We start from the raw sequence: 27,026 nt of genomic DNA on the forward strand, positions 1-27,026 counted from the left end.
ACCACGTGAGGACCACGTGAGGACCACGTGAGGACCACGTGAGGACCACGTGAGGACCACGTGAGGACCACGTGAGGACCACGTGAGGAACGTCTGGACCACCTCGGGGTCAGGTCAGCTCCAGCGCCTGATTGGCCAGCCTCAGCTTCTCCCTCAGCTCCTCCAGCTCTCGCTCGGCTCTGGTTCTGACCGCGCTCAGCTCGGCGCGCGAGTCCTCGTACATGCGGGCGGCGCTCCGGCGCTCCTGCCAGGGGGACGGGATGTGACTCGGGTCTGGCGCCGGTGCGAGGTCCGACTCACCTTCTGAGCGACCTGCAGGTCTTCCTTCAGCGACGAGACCTCCTGCTTCAGACTCTGCAGCTCCGACTCTCGGACTCGCAGGCTGACCTGAGGAGGAAGTGACGGTGAGTCGCCGTGACCTCGGCTCCGTCGGTGACTCACGGACCTGCAGCGTGTAGACCTCCGTCCTCGGACCCGGACCCGGCGAGCACAGGCGAGTGATCTCGGCGGCGAGGCTGCTGCTCAGCTCCTGATCCGGAACATGTGGTTACACAACCAGGTGGAAGGTCGTGACCCCGAGACTCACCTGGTTCCTGGTCCTCAGGTCCTGGTTCTCCTGCTGACACTGACTCAGAGCTTCTCTCTCGGCGTCCAGAGCCTGGACCAGGTGACAGTTCTCCAGACACTTGAGGGAAAACTGCTGCGAGAGAACCTGCAGCTCCTGCTGAGACCAGGCCGCCTCCTCGCTGCACACACACATGTACACATGTACACACATGTACACACACATGTACACACACATGTACACACACATGTACACACACATGTACACACATGTACACACACATGTACACACACATGTACACACACATGTACACACACATGTACACACATGTACACACACATGTACACACACATGTACACACACATGTACACACACATGTACACACATGTACACACACATGTACACACACATGTACACACACATGTACACACATGTACACACACATGTACACACACATGTACACACACATGTACACACATGTACACACACATGTACACACACATGTACACACACATGTACACACACGTGTACACACACATGTACACATGTACACACGTGTACACACACATGTACACATGTACACACACATGTACACACACATGTACACACACATGTACACACACATGTACACATGTACACACACGTGTACACACACATGTACACACACGTGTACACACACATGTACACATGTACACACACATGTACACACACATGTACACACACGTGTACACACACATGTACACATGTACACACACATGTACACACACATGTACACACACATGTACACACACATGTACACATGTACACACACATGTACACACACATGTACACATTTACACACACATGTACACACACATGTACACATGTACACACACATGTACACATGCACACACACACACACACACACACACACATGTACACACAAATGTACACATGTACACACACATGTACACACACACGTACACATGTTCACACACATGTACACACACACACACACACACGTACACACATGCACGCACACACACACACACACACACACACACACACACACACACGCGCGCAAACGCACACACACATTTACACACACATGTACACACACACATGTACACACACATGTACACACACACATGTACACACACACATGTACACACACACATGTACACACACGCACACACATACGCACACACACGCACACACATGTACACAAAACATGGCAAGTCAGAAAATATTAAATAAATATAAATATATATAAATATTATAATCAAATACTTCTTACTACTTCAGTTTCATGACATCAATTACAAGTTCATTTTAAACTGTATACGTCTATTAAAGTACATTTACTTTTATGACATTTTACTATAATATTAAGTCTTATTTAATAGTTAAAAATCTACTCGAGTTAAAGTACTTTTACATTAGTATAAGTAAATTCAAGAATATAAAAATCTACTCAAGTTAAAGTACTTTTACGTGAGTATAAGTGGAGTATAAAAATATCCATGAGTAAAAGTGCTTCTACTGAAGTACAATGTAAAGTCAGGAGTATTAAATCTACTCCAGTAAAATTAATTTGACTTAAGTTCAAGTACATTTAAGAGTATAAAATCTACTTGAGTTCAAGTATTTTAACTGATGCTGAAGTACATTTAAGATCCTATGAAAGAGTTACTTTTAGTTAATTACAAATGAAAGTACCAATAATTGAACGAGTAAAAACAACAACTAGTAAGTACTATGTAAAAGTACTTTTAGTATAATTTAAATGTAAGTATAAAAATCTACACAACTGAAGTACACGTCAAGTCAAGAGTGTAAGAAAGAGTAAAAGTACATCTTGTCCAGAGTGTAACGTAGGACTTGAGAACTGGACGAACCTGTGCCGTCTGCACACCTGGTCCAGGCGAGCGTCTCCGCTGCTCCTCTCCGCCTCGCGCCTCCTCCTCACCTCCTGCTGCAGCTGCAGACGATGCGCCTCCTCGATGGCGTCGATGGCTGCGACACAAACACACGCTCGTCCTTCGCTCGCTCCGAGGCTCACCTGGCGCCTCACCTGTGGCCGTGGCCGACGCCTCCTCCTGCAGCAGACGCTCGCTCTCCAGCAGGAGGCGCTGCACCTCCTGCCGCTGACTCCTGCGCAGCTCCTCCACCAGCTTGAGGTGAGACTCCTCCAGGGAGGTCAGGGCGGAGTCGCACGCCGCCTGTGCGCAGGTCAAAAGGTCACGACCCGGACGAGTCCCGACGGCTCCTCGACTCACCTTCAGCTCCTCCATCTACTCGTCGTGTCTCCCCTGCTCCTCCTGGACCTCCATGAGTTCCTCCGTCTGCGAGCCGGTGCTGACCTCCTCCCTCGTGCTCCTCAGCCTCTCCAAGAGGAGCTGGTTCTCCTCCCGCAGCGAGCAGCAGCAGCTGGAGGAGGCGAGGAGCTGCTCTCTGGTCTCCTCTTGTGGTGGCCCTCTCGCCGTCGCTCCGGAACACTGAGGGGTTTGGGTTCCGTAGACTCCTGGGTCAGGTCCGGTTTGGGGAGGACTTCAGGAGCGCCGCAGGAGAGGTGAAGGCCCGGCAGGCTGGAGACATGGAGACCAATGTATAAGATATATATTATATATAGTAGCGACTGGTGCATTATGGGTCCTCAAGTTTGGCACCATGAGTGAGAGGTGTGGGAGAATTAGTCTCCGTCACATGTTTAGACAAGCCTGTACGGTCTCTGTTAAATAAAAGGCACCTGTCTGTGGCAGTGTGGAAAAGACACCCTTGTTCTTCTTGCCTGACGCTCGCTACATTGGTGTCAGAAGTGGGATTTCTCTTGAACAATGGACAGAGAAATCTACGAACTTGAGCGAGCAATCGAGCTAAATCTTGGGCTGCAGCGCCAACACCGTCCTCCCCTGGTGGAAAAGAGAGCAACGCCAAAGATGATTTCTGATCGCCCCCTGGTGGCTGGAGGAGCCCGGCTTCTGAGGAAAGACAGACCTGATGGAGCAAGTGCCATACGGAAACACCTCCCTCTACTGGAAGAGAAGACCGGAGAGGAGGAGCCGCCTGCGCACTGCCCCCTGGGGGTAGGGAGGACTTGGCCACCGGCGGATAGAAGATTGGATCGGCATTCTCTACCACCAGAAGAGTGAGCAGAGGAGCAGCCTGGCAAGTGTCACCTGTTGGCGGAAAGAACAAGACTACATGCAGATGATGGCCCGGACACAATGATACAGATGAGTACGCCTCCACACACGCGAACGGTTAAGCTGCCCAAGTACAATGGACTGGTACCACTTGCGCCATACCTGGCACAGGTGCAACTAACAATGCGGCATAATGGGTGGAGCAATGCTGAAGCTGTGACCCATTTGGCTCTGGCTTTGGAAGGAAAGGCGACACAAGTGCTTCTAGACCTAGCCCCAGTGGAAACCATCGACTTCCCCAACCTGACCACTGCACTTCAGAGACGGTTTGGCCAGCCGTGTCATGCCGACCAGAGCAGAGAGCAGCTGACTAGTCGCCATCTACGAGAAGGGGAGAATTTGGGCACCTTCGCCGCTGACGTGCAGCAGTATGCCCGGCAAGGCTATCCGCATTTCAATGCTACATCCCAAGAAGAACTAGCACTCCACGCTTTTCTACGAGGGCTGGCACCAGAAAAACTACGACAGCATGTTCGTCTCTCCATGCCGGTGTCCCTAACCGAGGCACTGAGGGAAGCCTCAGTGCCGCCACAATCCAGACGACGACCCCGTCCGACAGATCGATGCCTTCGGTGTGACCAGCTCGGCCACTTCGCAAGAGATTGCCCTGCTCCGACCCCTATTACCAGGGTGGTGGGAAACTGCAGTGGAGTGACGCAATGAGGGACCGCCCACTCCAAAATCCACTTTCCCTCCAAGGCAGATGGACATTGGTTGGACGTTGTGGACATACACAAGGATTGTACCTGTACTGCCAACTGGATGGTCAGCCATGTCAAGCCTTGGTGGACACTGGGTCCACCATCTCTTTGGTCCGTCCAGGCACCCTCCTTGAGGCCAATAGCCGAGTTTCCGAAATGTGGGCCCCAACCAACACCAAATTGATGTCAGTAACTGGAGAAAAGTTTAAAATTTTAGGGAAAAAGATGGTGACAGTTCGAGCGGGAGACCAAGTGTTGGAGCATGAGTTTTGGCTTGCCAACATCCATGATCCGTGTATCATTGGGCTGGACCTGTTGAGTCGTTGGGAAGCTCAAGTCGACGTAGTAGGAAAGACCATAATCCTGGGCAAGGAAAAAGTGGAGCTCAAGTCTAGTAGGGAGGAGAAGGCACAGCCTGATCATCGGAGGATGACAGCAGCAGTTCAAGAGATGCCAAGATCTTGTGCTCCACAAACGGCATTATCACCAACCCTACTAGCTTCTTCCTCTGCAGAGACTGCGGAAGCAATCCACCAACTTTGGCAGCGCAGTAGTGACGGCATGGAACCTCAGCAAGGCCAGCAGTTGAAATGTCTGCTTGACGAGTATAAAGACATTTTTGCTGCCAGGGATGAGGACTGTGGGCGGACTGGACTTGTCCAGCACGCTATTGAGACTGGTAACGCTCAACCCATACGTCTACGCCCCCATCGGTTAGCCCTCTCCAAGCGGAAGGTTGCAGTTGAAAAGATCCAGGAGATGTACAATGCTGGAGTAATTGAACCATCAGATAGCCCCTGGGCAGCCCCCGTTGTCTTGGTCAAGAAGAAGAACGGTACTTGGAGGTTCTGCGTGGACTATCGGCACCTGAATGCAGTCACCAAGAAAGACTCGTATCCTCTTCCTCACATTGATGATGCGCTTGACAACATTGCTGGGTCCAGTTGGTTCAGCTCCCTTGACCTCCGCAGTGGATACTGGCATTTGGAATTGGCCCCGGAGGCAAGACCAAAGACAGCCTTCACCATTGGACAAGGACTGTGGCAATTCAGGGTTATGCCTTTTGGACTCTGCAATGCACCTGCTACGTTCGAGCGACTGATGGAGAGAGTTCTAGCTAACGTGCCCCGTGACCGCTGTGTGGTGTACCTGGATGATCTGCTGGTGCATGCCGCTGACTTCGACGGAGCCCTGGCTAACCTAGGTGAGGTTTTCTCGGCTATACGTCAGGCTGGGTTACGGTTGAACCCTGCAAAGTGTCATCTGCTGACCAGAGAGACTGAGTTCCTTGGCCACATTGTCAGTACTCATGGGGTCGCCACCAACCCAGAAAAGATAGCTGCAGTTCGTGATTGGCCTACTCCTGCAAATGTCGGCCAGTTGCGAAGCTTCTTGGGTCTGGCTTCGTACTACCGACGGTTCATCCAGGGTTTTGCCACCATTGCCAGCCCACTCCATCGTCTCACAGATAAGGGCAAAACATTCAACTGGGATGCTGACTGTTCTGCTGCCTTTACTCAGCTCAAGACTTCCCTCACTGAAGCTCCCGTCTTGGCATATCCTGATGGGCAGCGGCCCTTCATTGTGGACACGGATGCCAGTAATGTTGGCGTTGGGGCTGTCCTTTCACAGCAAGGGGAAGATGGAGAACGAGCTGTGGCCTATTTCAGTCGGGCACTTAGCAAGGTGGAGAAGAATTACTGCGTCACCCGTCGTGAGCTGCTGGCCATGGTCCTGGCCCTGCGTCAATTCCGGCCATACTTGCAAGGTAATCACTTCCTTATTCGAACTGAACATGCTTCGCTCACCTGGCTCTTGAGTTTCAAGAACCCTGAAGGTCAAGTGGCTCGATGGCTGGAAACGCTCCAAGGTTTTGACTTTGAGATCAAGCACCGGGCAGGAAAGCTCCATGGAAATGCTGATGCCCTCTCACATCGCCCCTGTGCTGAAGCTGAGTGTCGGTACTGTTGCCGACAGGAAGAACGGGACCATGTGGCACAAAGGGTGATATCGGTGCGCGCCAGCAGCAGGGAAGAGGATGGGTTGGAACTTACACTTCCAGAGCTGAAGCAACAACAGGCCGCCGACGCAACCTTGGCGTCGGTGAAGGGTTGGTTGGAGGCCGGACAACGTCCAAGCTGGTCGGAGGTGTCGGCTTTAGGACCCGAGGTGAAGGCATACCACTCCCAATGGGGCAACTTCGAGGTCCACACTGGTGTGATGTACCGGCAGTGGCAAGCACCAGGGGGAGGAAGAGACCTCCTGCAGCTCATGGTGCCCAAGGCTCTCCGGCCCAAAGTTCTTCAGCATGTCCACGGCTCAGTGGGGGCAGGACACTATGGAAATACAAAGACCCTACATCGCCTTCGGAGTCGGTTCTACAGGCCAGGATGCAGACGAGATGTGGAGCTGTATGTCCACTGCTGTGATGCCTGCACTGCCCAGAAGGGGCCAACACAGCGGTCCCATGCCCCACTCCAACAGTACTTGGTGGGGGCTCCGATGGAGAGAGTTGGAGTGGACATTCTTGGTCCCTTTCCGGTGTCAGACTCTGGCAATCGCTATGTCTTGGTGGCCATGGATTATTTCACCAAGTGGCCAGAGGCCTACGCAGTACCAGATCAAAGTGCCATCACAACAGCAGAGAAGTTGGTGGACGAGATGTTCTCTCGGTTTGGAGTTCCTGACGAGCTCCACAGTGACCAAGGGCGAAACTTTGAGTCCCGGGTGTTCCAGGAAGTCTGCAGACGGCTGGGGGTGAGGAAGACAAGGACCATGCCGCTCCACCCACAGAGCGACGGTTTGGTGGAGCGATTTAATCGGACTCTTGCCACTCAGCTTGCTATCTTGACGAGTGAACATCAAAAGGACTGGGATCGTCACTTACCCCTGGTTCTGTGGTCATACCGATCTGCTGTGCAGGAATCCAGCCAATGCACTCCTGCTGCTCTGATGTTCGGGAGAGAGCTGCGGACACCAGTGGATTTGGTATTTGGCGCCCCGCCAGAACCTGAGATTCCTGGAGGAAAGGAGATGGATTACCTCCGCAGACTGAAGGACCGACTACAGGTGGTACACGACTACAGTCGGCAGTCTCAAGACAGTGCTGGCGCCCGGCAAAAGAGGACCTATAATACACGCTGTCGAGGGCGTGCCTTTGAGCCGGGAGACAAGGTGTGGGTTTACTGTCCGGTCCGCAAAAAGGGAGTTTCCCCTAAGCTCCGCAGTCACTGGCAAGGACCTGGTGAAGTAATTGACCGCTTGTCTGAAGTGGTGTATCGGGTGCGGCTGCCAAACAGAAGACGCATGGTGGTACTGCACCAGGACAGACTTTCACCATACCGTCCCCTGAGTCCTTCCCCAGCCGGTTGTGATTTTCCTGAAGACGGCACCTTGAGCCCCATGGACCCTTACTCTCCATCTACACCTGTCGCACCTAGACAGCCTACCCAAAAGCATCGGCGACCTGGGAGGTTTAGAGACTTTGTGCTAGATGTTGGGGTTGTCGGGGACGACTGACCCCTCAGGTGGGGGCTATTTAGCGACTGGTGCATTATGGGTCCTCAAGTTCGGCACAATGAGTGAGAGGTGTGGGAGAATTAGTCTCCCTCACCATGTTTTACATGTTTAGACAAGCCTGTACGGGCTCTGTTAAATAAAAGGCACCTGTCTGTGACAGTGTGGAAAAGACACCCTTGTTCTTCTTGCCTGACGCTCATTGAAGCTCGCTACAATATTATATATATTTATATTAATGTTCATAATGTGTTGAAAGATTGTTATTTTAATTGAATCAAATGCATCTTTTTAAAATGAAAAACTTTTAAATTCTACTAAAAAAATAAATACAATTTTTCTCTTTTTTTTATTCTTCTTTTATAATTAATATAAAAATATGGCATAACTATTTTTATACACATACGCATTTCTTTATTTAATTAAATTGTATTATTCAATAAAAACATGTCTAACCTTCAATAAATATTTCAATAATTACATTTATTGAATCTGAAAAAATCGGACATATTTTAAATAATATATATATATATATTTTTTTTTTACACATAGAGTTTAATATTCTGATTTGAATAAATAAAAAATAAATGTTCTAAATGAAATACTGTTTAATTCATAGTTTTTTAAATTCAATATAAAAATGTTGCTATAATATTTTCACCAGAGAACTTAGTTCTAGTATATTAACTATATATATATATATATATATAGTAATAAAGAAATGATTTCACCAAATTATTAAAAAAATTAACAAAGTATATAAACGAATTCAACTAAAAACAAACAATATATCTCAAACTGTATTTTTAAGAGGAAAATTCATTCAATTAAAAATTATTCCTTTTTCTAAATTAAATCATTAAAATTAAATGAACAAATTCAACCTTAGATATATGGATTATTGAATTCAATTATTAAGTAAAATATATATTCAGTGCTTAAAAACACATTTCAATGAAGTTTTTGAAACAATTCTCTGACGCTGATATATGTACTTCCATACAATAATACTCTGACACTGATATACTTCCATACAATAATACTCTGACACTGATATACTTCAATACAATAATACTCTGACTCTGATATACTTCCATACAATAATACTCGGACACTGATATACTTCCATACAATAAACTCTTAACGCTGATATACTTCCATACAATAATACTCTGACACTGATATACTTCCATACAATAATACTCTGACTCTGATATACTTCCATACAATAATACTCTGACACTGATATACTGCCATACAATAATTCTCTGACTCTGATATACTTCCATAAAATAATACTCTGACACTGATATACTTCCATACAATAAACTCTTAACGCTGATATACTTCCATACAATAATACTCTGACACTGATATACTTCCATACAATAATACTCGGACACTGATATACTTCCATACAATAAACTCTTAACGCTGATATACTTCCATACAATAATACTCTGACACTGATATACTTCCATACAATAATACTCTGACTCTGATATACTTCCATACAATAATACTCTGACACTGATATACTGCCATACAATAATTCTCTGACTCTGATATACTTCCATAAAATAATACTCTGACACTGATATACTTCCATACAATAAACTCTTAACGCTGATATACTTCCATACAATAATACTCTGACACTGATATACTTCCTTACAATAATACTCTGACACTGATATACTTCCATACAATAAACTCTTAACGCTGATATACTTCCATACGATAATACTCTGACACTGATATACTTCCATACGATAATACTCTGACTCTGATATACTTCCATACAATAATACTCTGACTCTGATATACTTCCATACAATAATACTCTGACTCTGATATACTTCCATACAATAATACTCTGACACTGATATACTTCCATACAATAATACTCTGACGCTGATATACTTCCATACAATAATACTCTGACACTGATATACTTCCATACAATAATACTCTGACGCTGATATACTTCCATACAATAATACTCTGACACTGATATACTTCCATACAATAATACTCTGACTCTGACATTCTTCCATACAATAATACTCTGACGCTGAGATACTTCCATACAATAATACTCTGACACTGATATACTTCCATACAATAATACTCTGACTCTGAGATACTTCCATACAATAATACTCTGACGCTGATATACTTCCATACAAGAATACTATTGACGCTGATATACTTCCATACAATAATACTCTGACTCTGATATACTTCCATACAATAATACTCTGACACTGATATACTTCCATACAATAATACTCTGACACTGATATACTTCCATACAATAATACTCTGACACTGATATACTTCCATACAATAATACTCTGACTCTGATATACTTCCATACAATAATACTCTGACACTGATATACTGCCATACAATAATTCTCTGACTCTGATATACTTCCATAAAATAATACTCTGACACTGATATACTTCCATACAATAAACTCTTAACGCTGATATACTTCCATACAATAATACTCTGACACTGATATACTTCCATACAATAATACTCGGACACTGATATACTTCCATACAATAAACTCTTAACGCTGATATACTTCCATACAATAATACTCTGACACTGATATACTTCCATACAATAATACTCTGACTCTGATATACTTCCATACAATAATACTCTGACACTGATATACTGCCATACAATAATTCTCTGACTCTGATATACTTCCATAAAATAATACTCTGACATTGATATACTTCCATACAATAAACTCTTAACGCTGATATACTTCCATACAATAATACTCTGACACTGATATACTTCCTTACAATAATACTCTGACACTGATATACTTCCATACAATAAACTCTTAACGCTGATATACTTCCATACGATAATACTCTGACACTGATATACTTCCATACGATAATACTCTGACTCTGATATACTTCCATACAATAATACTCTGACTCTGATATACTTCCATACAATAATACTCTGACTCTGATATACTTCCAAAAACGTGAGATCTCTGCCAAACAAGATGGACGAACTCGCGGCGGCGACCAGGTTCGACCCGGAATATCGACGGTGCAGTATGCTGATGCTCTCGGAGACGTGGCTGAACCAGAACCACACGGACGCGATTGCTGCGCTGGATGGATTCTGCTTATTACGCGCGGACCGGACGGAGATGAGCGGGAAGAGAAAGGGCGGAGGACTGGCAGTGTTCGTCAACGAGAAGTGGTGCCTTCCCAGGCACGTTACTTTAAAGGTTCAACACTGCTGTCCTGACATTGAACTTTTGGCGCTGAGTCTGAGACCTTTCTACTTGCCACGGGAGTTTTCACATGTTGTCGCGGTGCTTGTGTACATTCCACCGTCGGCGAGCGCGGAGGCAGTCATCACTGGAGTAGTGAACGGGTTACAGACTCAGAGCCCTCAGGCCCTCTTTATCATCTCCGGTGATTTTAATCACGCATCTCTTTCTTCCTGTCTGCCCAAATTCACGCAGTACGTCACTTGTGCCACCAGAGACAATAACACACTGGACCTTTTCTATGCGAACACTAAAGACGCTTATTTATCATCCCCCCTTCCTCCTTTGGGACGAGCTGACCACTGTCTGGTCCATCTCCTACCTGTTTACAAGCCACTTGTGAGCAGGCAACCAGCAGTGACTCGCTCAGTCAAGAAGTGGTCTGAAGAAGCTGAGGAAGCTCTGCAGGTCTGCTTTGAGACCACGGACTGGAGCATCTTCAGTGAGTCCCACAAGGAGGATATTGACGGACTAAATTCATGTGTCACGGACTACATAAACTTCTGTGTGGAGAGCATTGTACCAACAAGAACTGTACGATGCTTCTCCAACAACAAACCCTGGATCAATCCTGATATAAAGGCTCTCCTAAAGGAGAAGAAGAGAGTCTTTAGGTCAGGAAACAAAGAGGATCTGATGGCAGTACAGAAGGAGCTGAGAAGAAAGATCAGGGAGGGAAAGGGGAGGTACAGGAGGAGGATGGAAGAGAGTCTGGCCAACAACAACACCAGAGATGTCTGGAGAGGTTTGAAATCCATATCCGGACATCAGACCGGGCTCTCTGTAGCAGCGGGGGATAAAAATTGGGCCGACAACTTAAACAGTTATTTTTCAAGGTTTGAGGTGTCGGCTCCCCCCCCTGCTCAACCATTCACACCTCTACACTTACCTTCTCCTCTCCCCCGAGCTTGTATTGTTTCAGCCCCCCCGCTGACTCCACAGGGGACAATGCCCCCCCACCCCAGCCTGTCCCTCACACCTCTCCAGGTGAGAAATCAGCTTAGGAGAACCAAGACAACAAAGGCCCCTGGACCAGACGGCATCGGTGGCAAAGTACTCAGGACGTGCTCTGACCAGTTAAGTGAAATTGTTGGACTTCTGTTCAACATGAGCTTGACCCTGGGAAGAGTTCCACTACTGTGGAAGACGTCCTGTGTGGTACCGGTGCCGAAGACTCAGCACCCTAAGGATCCCAGCTGCTACAGACCTGTGGCCTTGACATCCCACCTTATGAAGGCTCTGGAGCGGCTGGTCCTTAGTTACCTGAGTCCTCTGGTGCGCTCCTCCATGGATCCGTTGCAGTTTGCCTACCAACCTGACATCGGCGTGGAGGACGCCATCATCTTCCTTCTCCACCGAGCACTTTCTCACCTGGAGTTGCCTGGAAGCACTGTGAGGATCCTTTTCCTGGATCTAAGCAGTGCTTTCAATACCATCAGGTCAAACATCCTGAGGGACAAGCTGGAGCTGTCTGGAGCGGACACTCACCTCACGGACTGGATTGTGGACTACCTCACCAACCGTCCACAGTTCGTGAGGACCCGGGATGGTGTTTCGAGGACTGTACTGTGCAGTGTAGGGGTCCCCCAGGGAACAGTGTTAGCACCGTTCCTCTTTTCACTGTACACTGCAGACTTCCAACACCTGTCTCCCACCAGTCACCTGCAGAAGTTCTCGGACGACTCCGCCATCGTCGGCCTCATTAGGGACGGGGATGACGGGCCGTACCGGGGACTTGTCCAGGACTTTGTTGACTGGTGCCTGGAAAACCACCTTCAGATCAACTCCAGCAAAACTAAGGAGTTGATCGTGGATTTCCGGCGGTGTCCCTCCATCTCCCCCTCACCACTGAACATCCAGGGACAGGACATTGAGATTGTCACGACTTACAAGTTCCTGGGTGTTCACCTCAACAACCGCTTGGACTGGGTGGATAACACTGCTGCTCTTTATAAAAAAGGGCGGAGTAGAATCTACCTGCTCCGGAGGTTGAGGTCGTTTGGTGTCCGGGGGCCGCTCCTGAAGTCATTCTATGACTCAGTAGTGGCCTCTGCCATCTTCAACGGTGTGGTCTGCTGGGGGAGCAGCATGACAGCAAAGGATAGGGCTAAACTGGACAGCCTTATTAAGAAGGCCAGTTACGTCCTAGGGCGCCCCCTGGATCCTGTGGAGGAAGTGACTGGAGGGAGGATGCGGAGCAAGCTGGGCTCCATGAGGAGGAACTTGTCTCACCCTCTCCAGCACACACTGAGGGCATTGAGGAGCTCCATCAGTGATAGGATGCTCCATCCCCGGTGTGTGAGGGAGAGGTACCGCAAGTCTTTCCTCCCTGCTGCCATCAGACTCCACAACAAAAACACACCAAGATAACTATTTAACTGCACCTCTTGTTATTTATGTAAATATGATTGTGTAAATATTATATAGCTCAGATTTATCTTTTATTCCATTTAGATTTTATTTCTCGTGCTGTTGTTAAACCGAATTTCCCCTCGCGGGACTAATAAAGGTTTTCTGATTCTGATTCTGATTCTGATTCCATACAATAATACTCTGACACTGATATACTTCCATACAATAATACTCTGACGCTGATATACTTCCATACAATAATACTCTGACAGTGATATACTTCCATACAATAATACTCTGACTCTGATATACTTCCATACAATAATACTGACGCTGATATACTTCCATACAATAATACTCTGACACTGATATACTTCCATACAATAATACTCTGACTCTGACATTCTTCCATACAATAATACTCTGACGCTGAGATACTTCCATACAATAATACTCTGACACTGATATACTTCCATACAATAATACTCTGACTCTGAGATACTTCCATACAATAATACTCTGACGCTGATATACTTCCATACAAGAATACTATTGACGCTGATATACTTCCATACAATAATACTCTGACTCTGATATACTTCCATACAATAATACTCTGACACTGATATACTTCCATACAATAATACTCTGACACTGATATACTTCCATACAATAATACTCTGACTCTGATATACTTCCATACAATAATACTCTGACTCTGATATACTTCCATACAATAATACTCTGACTCTGATATACTTCCATACAATAATACTCTGACACTGATATACTTCCATACAATAATACTCTGACTCTGATATACTTCCATATAATAATACTCTGACACTGATATACTTCCATACAATAATACTCTGACTCTGATATACTTCCATACAATAATACTCTGACTCTGATATACTTCCATACAATAATACTCTGACACTGATATACTTCCATACAATAATACTCTGACTCTGATATACTTCCATACAATAATACTCTGACTCTGATATACTTCCATACAATAATACTCTGACACTGATATACTTCCATACAATAATACTCTGACTCTGATATACTTCCATACAATAATACTCTGACACTGATATACTTCCATTAAATAATACTCTGACTCTGATATACTTCCATACAATAATACTCTGACTCTGATATACTTCCATACAATAATACTCTGACTCTGATATACTTCCATACAATAATACTCTGACACTGATATACTTCCATACAATAATACTCTGACACTGATATACTTCCATACAATAATACTCTGACTCTGATATACTTCCATACAATAATACTCTGACTCTGATATACTTCCATACAATAATACTCTGACTCTGATATACTTCCATACAATAATACTCTGACACTGATATACTTCCATACACTAATACTCTGACTCTGATATACTTCCATACAATAATACTCTGACACTGATATACTTCCATACAATAATTCTCTGACTCTGATATACTTCCATAAAATAATACTCTGACACTGATATACTTCCATACAATAAACTCTTAACGCTGATATACTTCCATACAATAATACTCTGACACTGATATACTTCCTTACAATAATACTCTGACACTGATATACTTCCATACAATAATACTCTGACTCTGACATTCTTCCATACAATAATACTCTGACGCTGAGATACTTCCATACAATAATACTCTGACACTGATATACTTCCATACAATAATACTCTGACTCTGAGATACTTCCATACAATAATACTCTGACGCTGATATACTTCCATACAAGAATACTATTGACGCTGATATACTTCCATACAATAATACTCTGACTCTGATATACTTCCATACAATAATACTCTGACACTGATATACTTCCATACAATAATACTCTGACACTGATATACTTCCATACAATAATACTCTGACTCTGATATACTTCCATACAATAATACTCTGACTCTGATATACTTCCATACAATAATACTATGACTCTGATATACTTCCATACAATAATACTCTGACACTGATATACTTCCATACAATAATACTCTGACTCTGATATACTTCCATACAATAATACTCTGACACTGATATACTTCCATACAATAATACTCTGACTCTGATATACTTCCATACAATAATACTCTGACACTGATATACTTCCATACAATAATACTCTGACACTGATATACTTCCATACAATAATTCTCTGACTCTGATATACTTCCATAAAATAATACTCTGACACTGATATACTTCCATACAATAAACTCTTAACGCTGATATACTTCCATACAATAATACTCTGACACTGATATACTTCCTTACAATAATACTCTGACACTGATATACTTCCATACAATAATACTCTGACTCTGACATTCTTCCATACAATAATACTCTGACGCTGAGATACTTCCATACAATAATACTCTGACACTGATATACTTCCATACAATAATACTCTGACTCTGAGATACTTCCATACAATAATACTCTGACGCTGATATACTTCCATACAAGAATACTATTGACGCTGATATACTTCCATACAATAATACTCTGACTCTGATATACTTCCATACAATAATACTCTGACACTGATATACTTCCATACAATAATACTCTGACACTGATATACTTCCATACAATAATACTCTGACTCTGATATACTTCCATACAATAATACTCTGACTCTGATATACTTCCATACAATAATACTCTGACTCTGATATACTTCCATACAATAATACTCTGACACTGATATACTTCCATACAATAATACTCTGACTCTGATATACTTCCATACAATAATACTCTGACACTGATATACTTCCATACAATAATACTCTGACTCTGATATACTTCCATACAATAATACTCTGACTCTGATATACTTCCATACAATAATACTCTGACACTGATATACTTCCATACAATAATACTCTGACTCTGATATACTTCCATACAATAATACTCTGACTCTGATATACTTCCATACAATAATACTCTGACACTGATATACTTCCATACAATAATACTCTGACTCTGATATACTTCCATACAATAATACTCTGACACTGATATACTTCCATACAATAATACTCTGACTCTGATATACTTCCATACAATAATACTCTGACTCTGATATACTTCCATACAATAATACTCTGACTCTGATATACTTCCATACAATAATTCTCTGACACTGATATACTTCCATACAATAATACTCTGACACTGATATACTTCCATACAATAATACTCTGACTCTGATATACTTCCATACAATAATACTCTGACTCTGATATACTTCCATACAATAATACTCTGACTCTGATATACTTCCATACAATAATACTCTGACACTGATATACTTCCATACAATAATACTCTGACTCTGATATACTTCCATACAATAATACTCTGACACTGATATACTTCCATACAATAATTATCTGACTCTGATATACTTCCATAAAATAATACTCTGACACTGATATACTTCCATACAATAAACTCTTAACGCTGATATACTTCCATACAATAATACTCTGACACTGATATACTTCCTTACAATAATACTCTGACACTGATATACTTCCATACAATAAACTCTTAACGCTGATATACTTCCATACGATAATACTCTGACACTGATATACTTCCTTACAATAATACTCTGACACTGATATACTTCCATACAATAAACTCTTAACGCTGATATACTTCCATACAATAATACTCTGACACTGATATACTTCCATACAATAATTCTCTGACTCTGATATACTTCCATAAAATAATACTCTGACACTGATATACTTCCAAACAATAAACTCTTAACGCTGATATACTTCCATACAATAATACTCTGACACTGATATACTTCCTTACAATAATACTCTGACACTGATATACTTCCATACAATAATACTCTTAACGCTGATATACTTCCATACGATAATACTCTGACACTGATATACTTCCATACGATAATACTCTGACTCTGATATACTTCCATACAATAATACTCTGACTCTAATATACTTCCATACAATAATACTCTGACTCTGATATACTTCCATACAATAATACTCTGACACTGATATACTTCCATACAATAATACTCTGACGCTGATATACTTCCATACAATAATACTCTGACACTGATATACTTCCATACAATAATACTCTGACTCTGACATTCTTCCATACAATAATACTCTGACGCTGAGATACTTCCATACAATAATACTCTGACACTGATATACTTCCATACAATAATACTCTGACTCTGAGATACTTCCATACAATAATACTCTGACGCTGATATACTTCCATACAAGAATACTATTGACGCTGATATACTTCCATACAATAATACTCTGACTCTGATATACTTCCATACAATAATACTCTGACGTTGATATACTTCCATACAATAATACTCTGACACTGATATACTTCCATACAATAATACTCTGACTCTGATATACTTCCATACAATAATACTCTGACACTGATATACTTCCATACAATAATACTCTGACTCTGATATACTTCCATACAATAATACTCTGACTCTGATATACTTCCATACAATAATACTCTGACACTGATATACTTCCATACAATAATACTCTGACTCTGATATACTTCCATACAATAATACTCTGACACTGATATACTTCCGTACAATAATACTCTGACACTGATATACTTCCATACAATAATACTCTGACTCTGATATACTTCCATACAATAATACTCTGACTCTGATATACTTCCATACAATAATACTCTGACACTGATATACTTCCATACAATAATACTCTGACTCTGATATACTTCCATACAATAATACTCTGACACTGATATACTTCCATACAATAATACTCTGACTCTGATATACTTCCATACAATAATACTCTGACTCTGATATACTTCCATACAATAATACTCTGACTCTGATATACTTCCATACAATAATACTCTGACACTGATATACTTCCATACAATAATACTCTGACACTGATATACTTCCATACAATAATACTCTGACTCTGATATACTTCCATACAATAATACTCTGACTCTGATATACTTCCATACAATAATACTCTGACTCTGATATACTTCCATACAATAATACTCTGACACTGATATACTTCCATACAATAATACTCTGACACTGATATACTTCCATAGAGTTCCCACCTGGCAACATCGGGAGCGTGGGCCGGGTGGACGTTCTTCATCAGGGCCTGGATCCAGTTCTTGCGGATCCCGGCCGTCATGGCCGAGAGCGTGAAGACGCCTCTGCTGGTCTGAGAGTAGAAACATCAACGTTTGTCCTGAAGAACATCACCTGCTGGTCTTCAAACTCTCACGTGGATCTGGAAGCCGTAGTTCCTCTGGACCTGCAGCTCGGACACGTTGTAACACTTGGAAAGATCCAGTTCTCCCTCCAGGTCTGACGCCTGGAGATTGATGAGAGTGATTGACGAGAGTGAATCGAAGAGAGTGATCGACGAGAGTGATTGATTGACAGCTCAGGGGACGACGACTTCAAAAGTACAAACCTCTTCGGCGACGGAGTCCTTGTAGTACCTCAGTCTGTCCGCGGAGAGAACGAACCAGTATTTCTTCCACTGAGAGAAGAATCAAAGAGTCAATGAAGTACAAACTGTTGACGTGTGGAAGTGTTTCTACCTGCTCGCTGTCGTCCAACAGAACCATCCAACCTTTCTTGAAGTTCAGCAGATCAGGCTGCAGACGAGAAACATTTGGTTTTCACTTTCAAACCTCAGACGCCTTTTAGTTCATTCTTACATATTTAATCTTTGAATTAATGAATTATATCTAAATAATGTCATTTCTTTGCTCGTTATTAAAGCAGCACTAGGTAACATTTGTATTTTAAATATGTATTTCCTGCAATATTTGGTCACATTTGAGCTCCGACATCAATTCTCGATGTACATCACTTTACATGGAGAATCTGTGACTCTAATGCAGAAGAAAATGTTACGTAGTGCTGCTTTAAAAGTTTTAAAAGTAACATTGTGTTATAACAATTGTTATAATCAGTTTTTCTTTTGTTTATTGTTGTTAAGGTGGTTCCTCGCGATATCGGGGTTCACCTCACGCAGTATTGTTGTTTCACAGATTATTTTTCATATTTCCATATTATTATTTTATAATTATTATTATTTTATACAATATATTGTATAAAACTTCAGTCAGAAAATACAACAATCCGCCTCCTCATCATATTTACCGCACCGGCCTTACTTAGGGTGCCAGCTAAACTCCCATGATGCCTTTCTTCACACTGCTCTATTTAGTGACGGCTGACTGGTCGCTACAATACTAAGTAAGCAAGTAAGTCATTTGTATTTATAGAGTCTTTTCCAGACCAGGGTCACAAAGCGCTTAAACAATCAAAACAATATTCAATAAAAATATATACTTTAAAGAGTCATCAAATCAAGGAAAAGCTATGATAATGTTTAAACATCTATGTTGCGTGTGTGTGGCGGGCTGGGCGGCAAAGCACCATCAGGTAATAACTAAGATGGTTGTCTATGAACGAGGTAAAAAAAAGGTCTTCATTTTGTTTTTCTTTAAAAGGTTTACAGCGTTGACCGGGTCTTGAGACGGAGGCGCTGATCCTCATCATCACCACCAGTCAACTCTTAGTCAAATGATCAGGAAGTTCCCGCAGACGACTGTCATCTCTGAGCAGATGAGTACAAACGAGAGGACGGGAGGATGACGACGAGGACGGAAAGATGGAAAGAATGAGTCTCGTTCATGACGACACCACATCAGCCTCGCAGGCATCGGAACCGGTTTCGTACCGGAACAAAAGAAAGAGTCGGTGGTGAATGAATAAGTTGCTCCTTCTCACCCGCCGACACATGGAGCTCCGCGGGCTTCTGTCCAAACACTCCTGACACCAGAGCTATAAAAGCCGTGAGTCATGTTCCGTGCTCCGTTGGATTTGTATTTAAAAGGCTACAAATAAAAGAATGTTGTTCTATTTCGTCCTTACTGACCGCCAGAGGCGGTGCTTCAAGCACTGAATGTATCCATCTCGCGCATGCGCTGTTCGAGTTAATACCAACAAAGTCACCTGTGACCCCTGATGACCCCGGATAGGGTATATCTTCCGGTGACATCAGAGGATCTGTTCCTTTTCATCTTCTCGCTGCGCAGGTTGCATCTCACGAGCTAGTTCAAGGACTAGTTCTTTTGTGCGTTGCTGGTAGTCTCGCGGCTTCTGTCGGAGCTGCGAAACTTTCGCCCTCCAGAGGCTGCAAAGAACTTTGACGCTGAGAAGTTGTAGCGGCTCGCCGTGGACAACTTTCCTTGTTACATTTTGTTCGGTGCAACCTGTTGTACTCGCCTTTGGTTGCATTAATTCTTTGTTGGTGACGGGAGTGTGTTCGCTCCCTCTCCCGACATTGTACACTAAATATTTATATATCAGTACAACCTGTTGTACTCGCTTTTGGTTGTATTTTGATTTCTTTTGGTGACGGAAGTGTATTCGCTCCCTCTCCCGACATTTGTACCGCTGATATACAGCTACTGTTATTGAGTGCCGGTGCAACCTATTGCACTCACTTGGTTATTTTTTACATTTGTTGGTGACGGCAGTGTTTTCGCTCCCTCTCCCGACATTTGTACCGCTGATATTCAGCTACCGTTTTTGAAGTACCCTTGCAATCTATTGCACTCGCTTTTGTTTATATTTTTATATTTGTTGGTGACGACAGCGTATTCGCTCCTTCTCCCAGCATTTGTGCTACTTCTATCTCATATGTGTAACACTCGTTGGTGAAGGCTGTGTTTTCGCTCCCGCTCCCAGCGTTTGTTGTTTTTTCTCTGTGTGGCCTTCTGCTCGTTACTAACATGCTTGGCGGCCACTCTTGCTCAGCCTGTGTGGCTTCTCTGCAGCCTGAATATGGCCATGATATATGTCCCTCATGCCTTGGTCTCGAGCATCTGAGGGAAGGTCTTTCAGAAGATCCCTGCATGAACTGCAGCTTCATGCCCCGGAGAGTAAGGGCTGCCAGACTTGCTGAGGTGGAACAACTGTTGGGCCCCGTTTCGTTGCCTGAGCAGCCCAGCGAATAAAACCATTTATTCCCCCGGAAGGGGAAGACAGGTTGGGAGTGCTGTGCCCTGTGCGGGCTCTGAGGACCTATGTAGCTGCAACCGCAAGTATAAGACGGTCGGACCAGCTCTTCCTTTGCTATGGTGGCCCTAGGAAAGGCTTTGCTCTTTCCAAACAGCGACTGTCTCACTGGATCGTGAATGTTATTACCCACGCATATAAAGGAAGAGGTCACACCCTGCCATTCGGGGTGAGGTGCCACTCTACCAGAGCGATGTCTACATCATGGGCGGCCCTACGCGGGGTACCCCTGGAGGACATCTCTGAGGCAGCGTCATGGGCCTCGCCAAGCACTTTTTTCAGGTTCTACCGGGTGAATGTCGCCACTCCTCATCCACTAGGTGTGGTCCTGTTGCCCGACTCTGCTGCTTCCTCTCAATGAGGTATGTACTGGGATTCCTCGTGACCTTGTTGTTATGTATCATCCAGTGCCTGAAGCACTTGAAGGGCTAAATAGAACGAAAGTTACGTATGTAACTACGGTTCTATGAGTCCTGGATGACCGCCAGAGCGTGCTGTCACTTGTGACTTCGCGAGAAGATTCTGCAGGAACAGATCCTCTGATGTCACCGGAAGATAAACCCATATCCGGGGTCATCTGGATACATTCAGTGCTTGAAGCACCACCTCTGGCAGTCATCCAGGACTCATAGAACCGTAGTTACATACGTAACTTTCTATTTATAACATTTATTTTTGAATGATCAGAATAAGAATATGAAACTCTATTAATGAAACTATTTAATATGCTATTTTAGATAAAACTTCAACCCTTCATATAGTAATTGTTCAAATTAAAAAAACAAACTATTAAATGCTTTAAAAATAACAAAAAAAGTCAAAATTTCGACATATGAAATATTGACCTCAACCGTTCAACACTTTTATCTGACGTCCGATGACTTCTCTGTCGTTACCTCTCGAGTGGAGGCTCGTGTTTCACGGCGTCCGGTCCTGAAGACGCCCTCGTCCGCACTCGTCTCCTCGTCCGCACTCGTCTCCTCGTCCGCACTCGTCTCCTCGTCCGCACTCGTCTCCTCGTCCGCACTCGTCTCCTCGTCTGCACTCGTCTCCTCGTCCGCACTCGTCTCCTCGTCCGCACTCGTCTCCTCGTCCGCACTCGTCTCCTCGTCCGCACTCGTCTCCTCGTCCGCACTTGTCTCCTCGTCCACGCTGAGGAAACACAAACGGCTCATTAACAGGCAGCAGAGTCTGTTTTGTGTGTGCACATGTTTGTGTGTACACTAATGTGTGTGTAAATGTGTGTGTGTACATGTGTGTTTGCGTGTGTGCATCAGTGTGTCTGTACATGCTTGTGTGTGTGCACATGTTTGTGTGTACACTAATGTGTGTGTGTACACTATGTGTGTGAGTACATGTGTGTTTACGTGTGTGCATCAGTGTGTCTGTACATGCTTGTGTGTGTGCACTAATGTGTGTGTGTAAATGTGTGTGTACGCTAATGTATGTGTATATGCATGTGTGTACATGCATGTGTGTACACTAATGTGTGATGAATAAACACGTGTCATCGACACAACTAAAGGGGAGCAGTTCAAAGGTCAAAGGGTTGACCTCTGATGAGGAAGGAGACGCACCAGTCTGACCATGAACCATGTTTATTAAAGATCAGTTACAAGAAGACGTTCTCATCATCGTCAGTAAGAATCTAAATCACACTCGAGTCACATGACGTCACTGTGTCTTCACTGCAGCACAAACAACGAACGAACCTTCTCAGAGACCTTCATCCAAACATTGAAGCTTCACGTGAGGATGAGACTCACAAGTTCTCAGAGACCTTCAGAATCAGAATCAGAATCAGAAAACCTTTATTAGTCCCGCGAGGGGAAATTCGGTTTAACAACAGCAAGAGAAATAAAAACACCCAGAAATAAAAACGAGAAAGAAAATCTAAATAGAATAAAAGATAAATCTGCGCTATATAATATATACACAATCATATTTACATAAATAACAAGAGGTGCAGTTAAATAGTTATCTTGGTGTGTTCTTGTTGTGGAGTCTGATGGCAGCAGGGAGGAAAGACCTGCGGTACCTCTCCCTCACACACCTGGGATGGAGCATCCTTCATCCAAACATTGAAGCTTCACGTGAGGATGAGACTCACAAGTTCTCAGAGACCTTCATCCAAACATTGAAGCTTCACGTGAGGATGAGACTCACAAGTTCTCAGAGACCTTCATCCAAACATTGAAGCTTCATGTGAAGATGTCACTCCTGGAGACTCACAATCTCACTGTCGTCTACTTCAGCTTCACAAACTCACACGAGGATGGAAAACAAACATAGACTCCAGCATATAGAGGTTGAGAGAACTTGGTCTGGACTCTGTGGAGGAGAGTCATGGTCTCAGAGACGCTGTAGAAGGACAGAAGACCAGCAGAGTGATCCAGGTACACCCGCACTGTGGAGGGTACGACACTGGAGACCTTAGTTGTGATGTTGTTGTGTGTAAATGAACAAACAGAGTTGATACAATATAAACACCAAGATTTGTCATTATATCCAAAAGGACTTTCACCTCCTGATCTGCTGATGTTCTTGTATGAAACTGCTACTGCAACAGATCCTGTTATCTTCACCTCAAAGTAACAACATCCAGTCAGAGGCTCTTGACTCAAGACCTGATTAAAATCATTGAATCTGTCTGGATGATCAGGACGAGGCTGATCTTCACTCATGAATGTCACTTTCTTGTTTCCTTCAGACAACATCAACCTTGAGCCTGCAGTGTTTGGATCCAGAGTGATGTCCTGTGAGTGTGTGAGGAACTGCTCTCTGGAAGGAAGGAACATCATCGAGATGTCGGTCCACATCTCTCTCAGAAGGTCCTGGAGTTGGTCTCTGCAGGTTGACATGTAGGCTGACACTTCTTCAAAGCGAGTTTGCTCAAGGGTCGTGGAGGAGGTCGTGTCCTCACTGACCTCTGAGAGTGAGGTTGTGTCTTCACTGACCTCTGAGAGTGAGGTCAGGTTCTGCAGGAAGACGGTGTGACTGTCGGTGAGTGACAGCTGCTGCAGCTCAGCATCTTTCTTCTTCAGCTCAGAGATCTTCTGCTCCAGCTGCTCCTTAAGTCCTCGGACTCGAGCGTCTTCAGTCTCCTGCAGAGATCTGATCTTCTGCTCCACATCAGACCTTTTTCTCTGGAGCATCTGGATCATCTGGTCCAGGGTCTCCTGACTGCCCTTCACTGCTTTATCAGCGGAGACTCTGATGTTCTTCTCCTCCTGCTGGAACAGCTTCACGTCCTCCTCCGTCTTCTGGATCATCTGCTGGATCCTTCCTCGACTCCGATCCACGTCTTTCTCTCGCTCCCTCCTCTCTGCTGTGGTCGAGACGATGTCATGATCTTTGTGTTGGTCCTCAGCACAGAGAGAACAGATGAGCTGCTGATCAGAACGACAGAACATCTTCTTCTCCTCCTCCTCGTGTTGAGGGCAGATCATCTCCTGGAGCTGCTTGGACGGCCGGACCAGCTTGTGTCTCCTGAAGGCCGGAGCTTCTAGACGAGGCTGGAGGTGAAGGTCACAGTAGGAGACCAGACACATCAGACAGGACTTGAGGGCTTTCATCTTCCTCCCAGTGCAGACGTCACAGACCACATCTTCAGGTCCAGCATAGCAGAGGTCCTCAGCTGCTCCAGTCTTCTTCAGCTCCTCCACTATCTCTACTAACACAGTGTTCTTCTGCAGGAGAGGCCTCGGTGTGAAGCTCTGTCTGCACTGAGGACACTCGTAGATGTCCTTGTCCTGCCAGTGACCTTCAACACAGGTCTTACAGTAGTTGTGTCCACAGGGAAGAGTGACTGGATCCTTCAGCAGATCCAGACAGACGGAACAAGAGAAAGATTCTCTCTTCAGATCAACTCTAATCGTCTCCATGTCTGTGCGACTGAAACCCTCCCTTCACAGGTCAACACTTTTATACTCGCAGTCACCTGGTGACGTAACAATCTGGTCCGACCTGTGGGCTCACATACTTTTATACTTCCTGGATAACGCCTGATGATTCTCTACACACCTTGTGCGTCTCACACTTACACAAACACCACTATGCACACAAAAACATATTACAGAAACACACACACACGCAACTTTTTAGTAGTCATAGTCATACGAAGAACGAGCATCGTCTCGTCTCTCTCCATCATCTTCATTCACTCAAACAATGAGAGTAAGAGGGGATGAAAGTGGGAGAGGAGAAGAATGACGACAACACATGACGACAACACATGACGACAACACATGACGACAACACATGACGACAACACATGACGACAACACTTCCGCTTCCGGTGAGCCTTTGATCGGCTGCTTGAACGTAAGAGTCGATGGAGGATTATAATCGCGACCGTTTTCCAACGTAAGGAAACACGTAAGGAAACACGTTCACCGGACGTTGGAAACGGTCGCGATTATAATCCTCCATCGACTCTCTGATGTTGAAAAGAGCATCACGATCATAGATCCGAGATGCTTGAGACATATCTTTAGTGATATGAGCATAATATCCGGACAAGTAGTCGTTAAAACGACTGTTTTTGGCAATTATTGCAGGAGCTTACATTCAAGCAGCCGATCAAAGGCTCACCGGAAGCGGAAGTGTTGTCGTCATGTGTTGTCGTCATTCTTCTCCTCTCCCACTTTCATCCCCTCTTACTCTCATTGTTTGAGTGAATGAAGATGATCAAAAGAGACGAGACGATGCTCGTTCTTCCTATGACTATGACTATGACTATGACTACGTCGGATGCTACCGTAGCTACCCTGGTTGTCATGACGATGATTTGTGATGATTTGCGTGTGTGTGTGTTTCTGTAATATGTTTTTGTGTATAGTGGTGTTTGTGTAAGTGTGAGACACACAAGGTGTGTCGAGAATCATCAGGCGTTATCCATTAAGTATAAAAGTATGTGAGTCCACAGGTCGGACCAGTTTGTTACGTCACCAGGTGACTGCGAGAATAAAAGTGTTGATAGTATAGTAACAAGGATATGTGTGTAGTATTGTCCAGTACTTGACTCTGTTGTTGTGATAGTGTAGTAACAAGGATATGTGTGTAGTATTGTCCAGTACTTGACTCTGGTGTTGGGATACTGTAGTAACAAGTATATATGTGTAGTATTGTCCAGTACTTGACTCTGGTGTTGTGATAGTGTAGTAACAAGT

At 44.0% G+C, this 27,026-nt stretch overlaps 3 protein-coding genes across 5 annotated transcripts; all 3 read right to left on the bottom strand.

Moving 5' to 3' along the window:
• Window positions 1–52: 52 nt before the first annotated feature.
• On the bottom strand, window positions 53–2,922 carry LOC148064423 (myosin phosphatase Rho-interacting protein-like). Of its 2 annotated transcripts, XM_087809581.1 has the most exons (7): window positions 2,824–2,907; window positions 2,619–2,766; window positions 2,443–2,560; window positions 587–746; window positions 446–529; window positions 301–387; window positions 53–244 (listed from the first exon to the last, which is right to left on the bottom strand). In XM_087809581.1, exons 1-7 carry the CDS (start codon window positions 2,836–2,838, stop codon window positions 110–112), a joined length of 747 nt encoding a protein of 248 aa, XP_087665707.1. In that variant the 5' UTR covers window positions 2,839–2,907; the 3' UTR covers window positions 53–109. The 2 variants fall into 2 exon arrangements, with proteins under 2 accessions (XP_087665707.1, XP_087665706.1); XM_087809580.1 differs by having other exon boundaries at window positions 2,619–2,922.
• On the bottom strand, window positions 2,839–23,030 carry LOC148064424 (myosin phosphatase Rho-interacting protein-like). The gene is made up of 7 exons (XM_087809642.1): window positions 22,752–23,030; window positions 19,362–19,418; window positions 19,232–19,300; window positions 19,040–19,129; window positions 18,867–18,976; window positions 3,028–3,132; window positions 2,839–2,974 (listed from the first exon to the last, which is right to left on the bottom strand). The coding sequence occupies exons 1-7, from the start codon at window positions 23,028–23,030 to the stop codon at window positions 2,839–2,841; spliced, it is 846 nt and encodes a 281-aa protein (XP_087665768.1).
• A 415-nt stretch (window positions 23,031–23,445) lies between these two features.
• Window positions 23,446–25,739, bottom strand: LOC148064425 (tripartite motif-containing protein 16-like). 2 transcript variants are annotated; one of them, XM_087809142.1, is made up of 2 exons: window positions 24,813–25,739; window positions 23,446–24,782 (listed from the first exon to the last, which is right to left on the bottom strand). In XM_087809142.1, exons 1-2 carry the CDS (start codon window positions 25,737–25,739, stop codon window positions 24,102–24,104), a joined length of 1,608 nt encoding a protein of 535 aa, XP_087665268.1. In that variant the 3' UTR covers window positions 23,446–24,101. The 2 variants fall into 2 exon arrangements, with proteins under 2 accessions (XP_087665268.1, XP_087665267.1); XM_087809141.1 differs by having other exon boundaries at window positions 23,446–25,739.
• Between the last annotated feature and the right edge of the window lie 1,287 nt (window positions 25,740–27,026).

Source organism: Callionymus lyra, chromosome 15 (assembly GCF_982586985.1).
Source record: "Callionymus lyra chromosome 15, fCalLyr1.hap1.1, whole genome shotgun sequence".
NCBI classification, from domain to species: domain Eukaryota; kingdom Metazoa; phylum Chordata; class Actinopteri; order Syngnathiformes; family Callionymidae; genus Callionymus; species Callionymus lyra.

What these genes read in the sequence shown, in the direction of transcription:
- LOC148064424 (XM_087809642.1), bottom strand. Translation starts at nt 23,030, where the DNA reads ATGAGCCGTTTGTGTTTCCTCAGCGTGGACGAGGAGACAAGTGCGGAC. An exon ending in CACGCTCCCGATGTTGCCAG is followed by an intron (nt 3,133 to 18,866) that starts GTGGGAACTCTA and finishes CCATGTCTCCAG; the next exon opens with CCTGCCGGGCCTTCACCTCT. An exon ending in CTCAGTGTTCCGGAGCGACG is followed by an intron (nt 2,975 to 3,027) that starts GCGAGAGGGCCA and finishes CGCCTCCTCCAG; the next exon opens with CTGCTGCTGCTCGCTGCGGG.
- LOC148064425 (XM_087809141.1), bottom strand. Translation starts at nt 25,739, where the DNA reads ATGGAGACGATTAGAGTTGATCTGAAGAGAGAATCTTTCTCTTGTTCC.
- LOC148064423 (XM_087809580.1), bottom strand. Translation starts at nt 2,838, where the DNA reads ATGGAGGAGCTGAAGGTGAGTCGAGGAGCCGTCGGGACTCGTCCGGGT. An exon ending in ACCTGAGGACCAGGAACCAG is followed by an intron (nt 530 to 586) that starts GTGAGTCTCGGG and finishes GTTCCGGATCAG; the next exon opens with GAGCTGAGCAGCAGCCTCGC. An exon ending in ACCTGCAGGTCGCTCAGAAG is followed by an intron (nt 245 to 300) that starts GTGAGTCGGACC and finishes TCCCCCTGGCAG; the next exon opens with GAGCGCCGGAGCGCCGCCCG.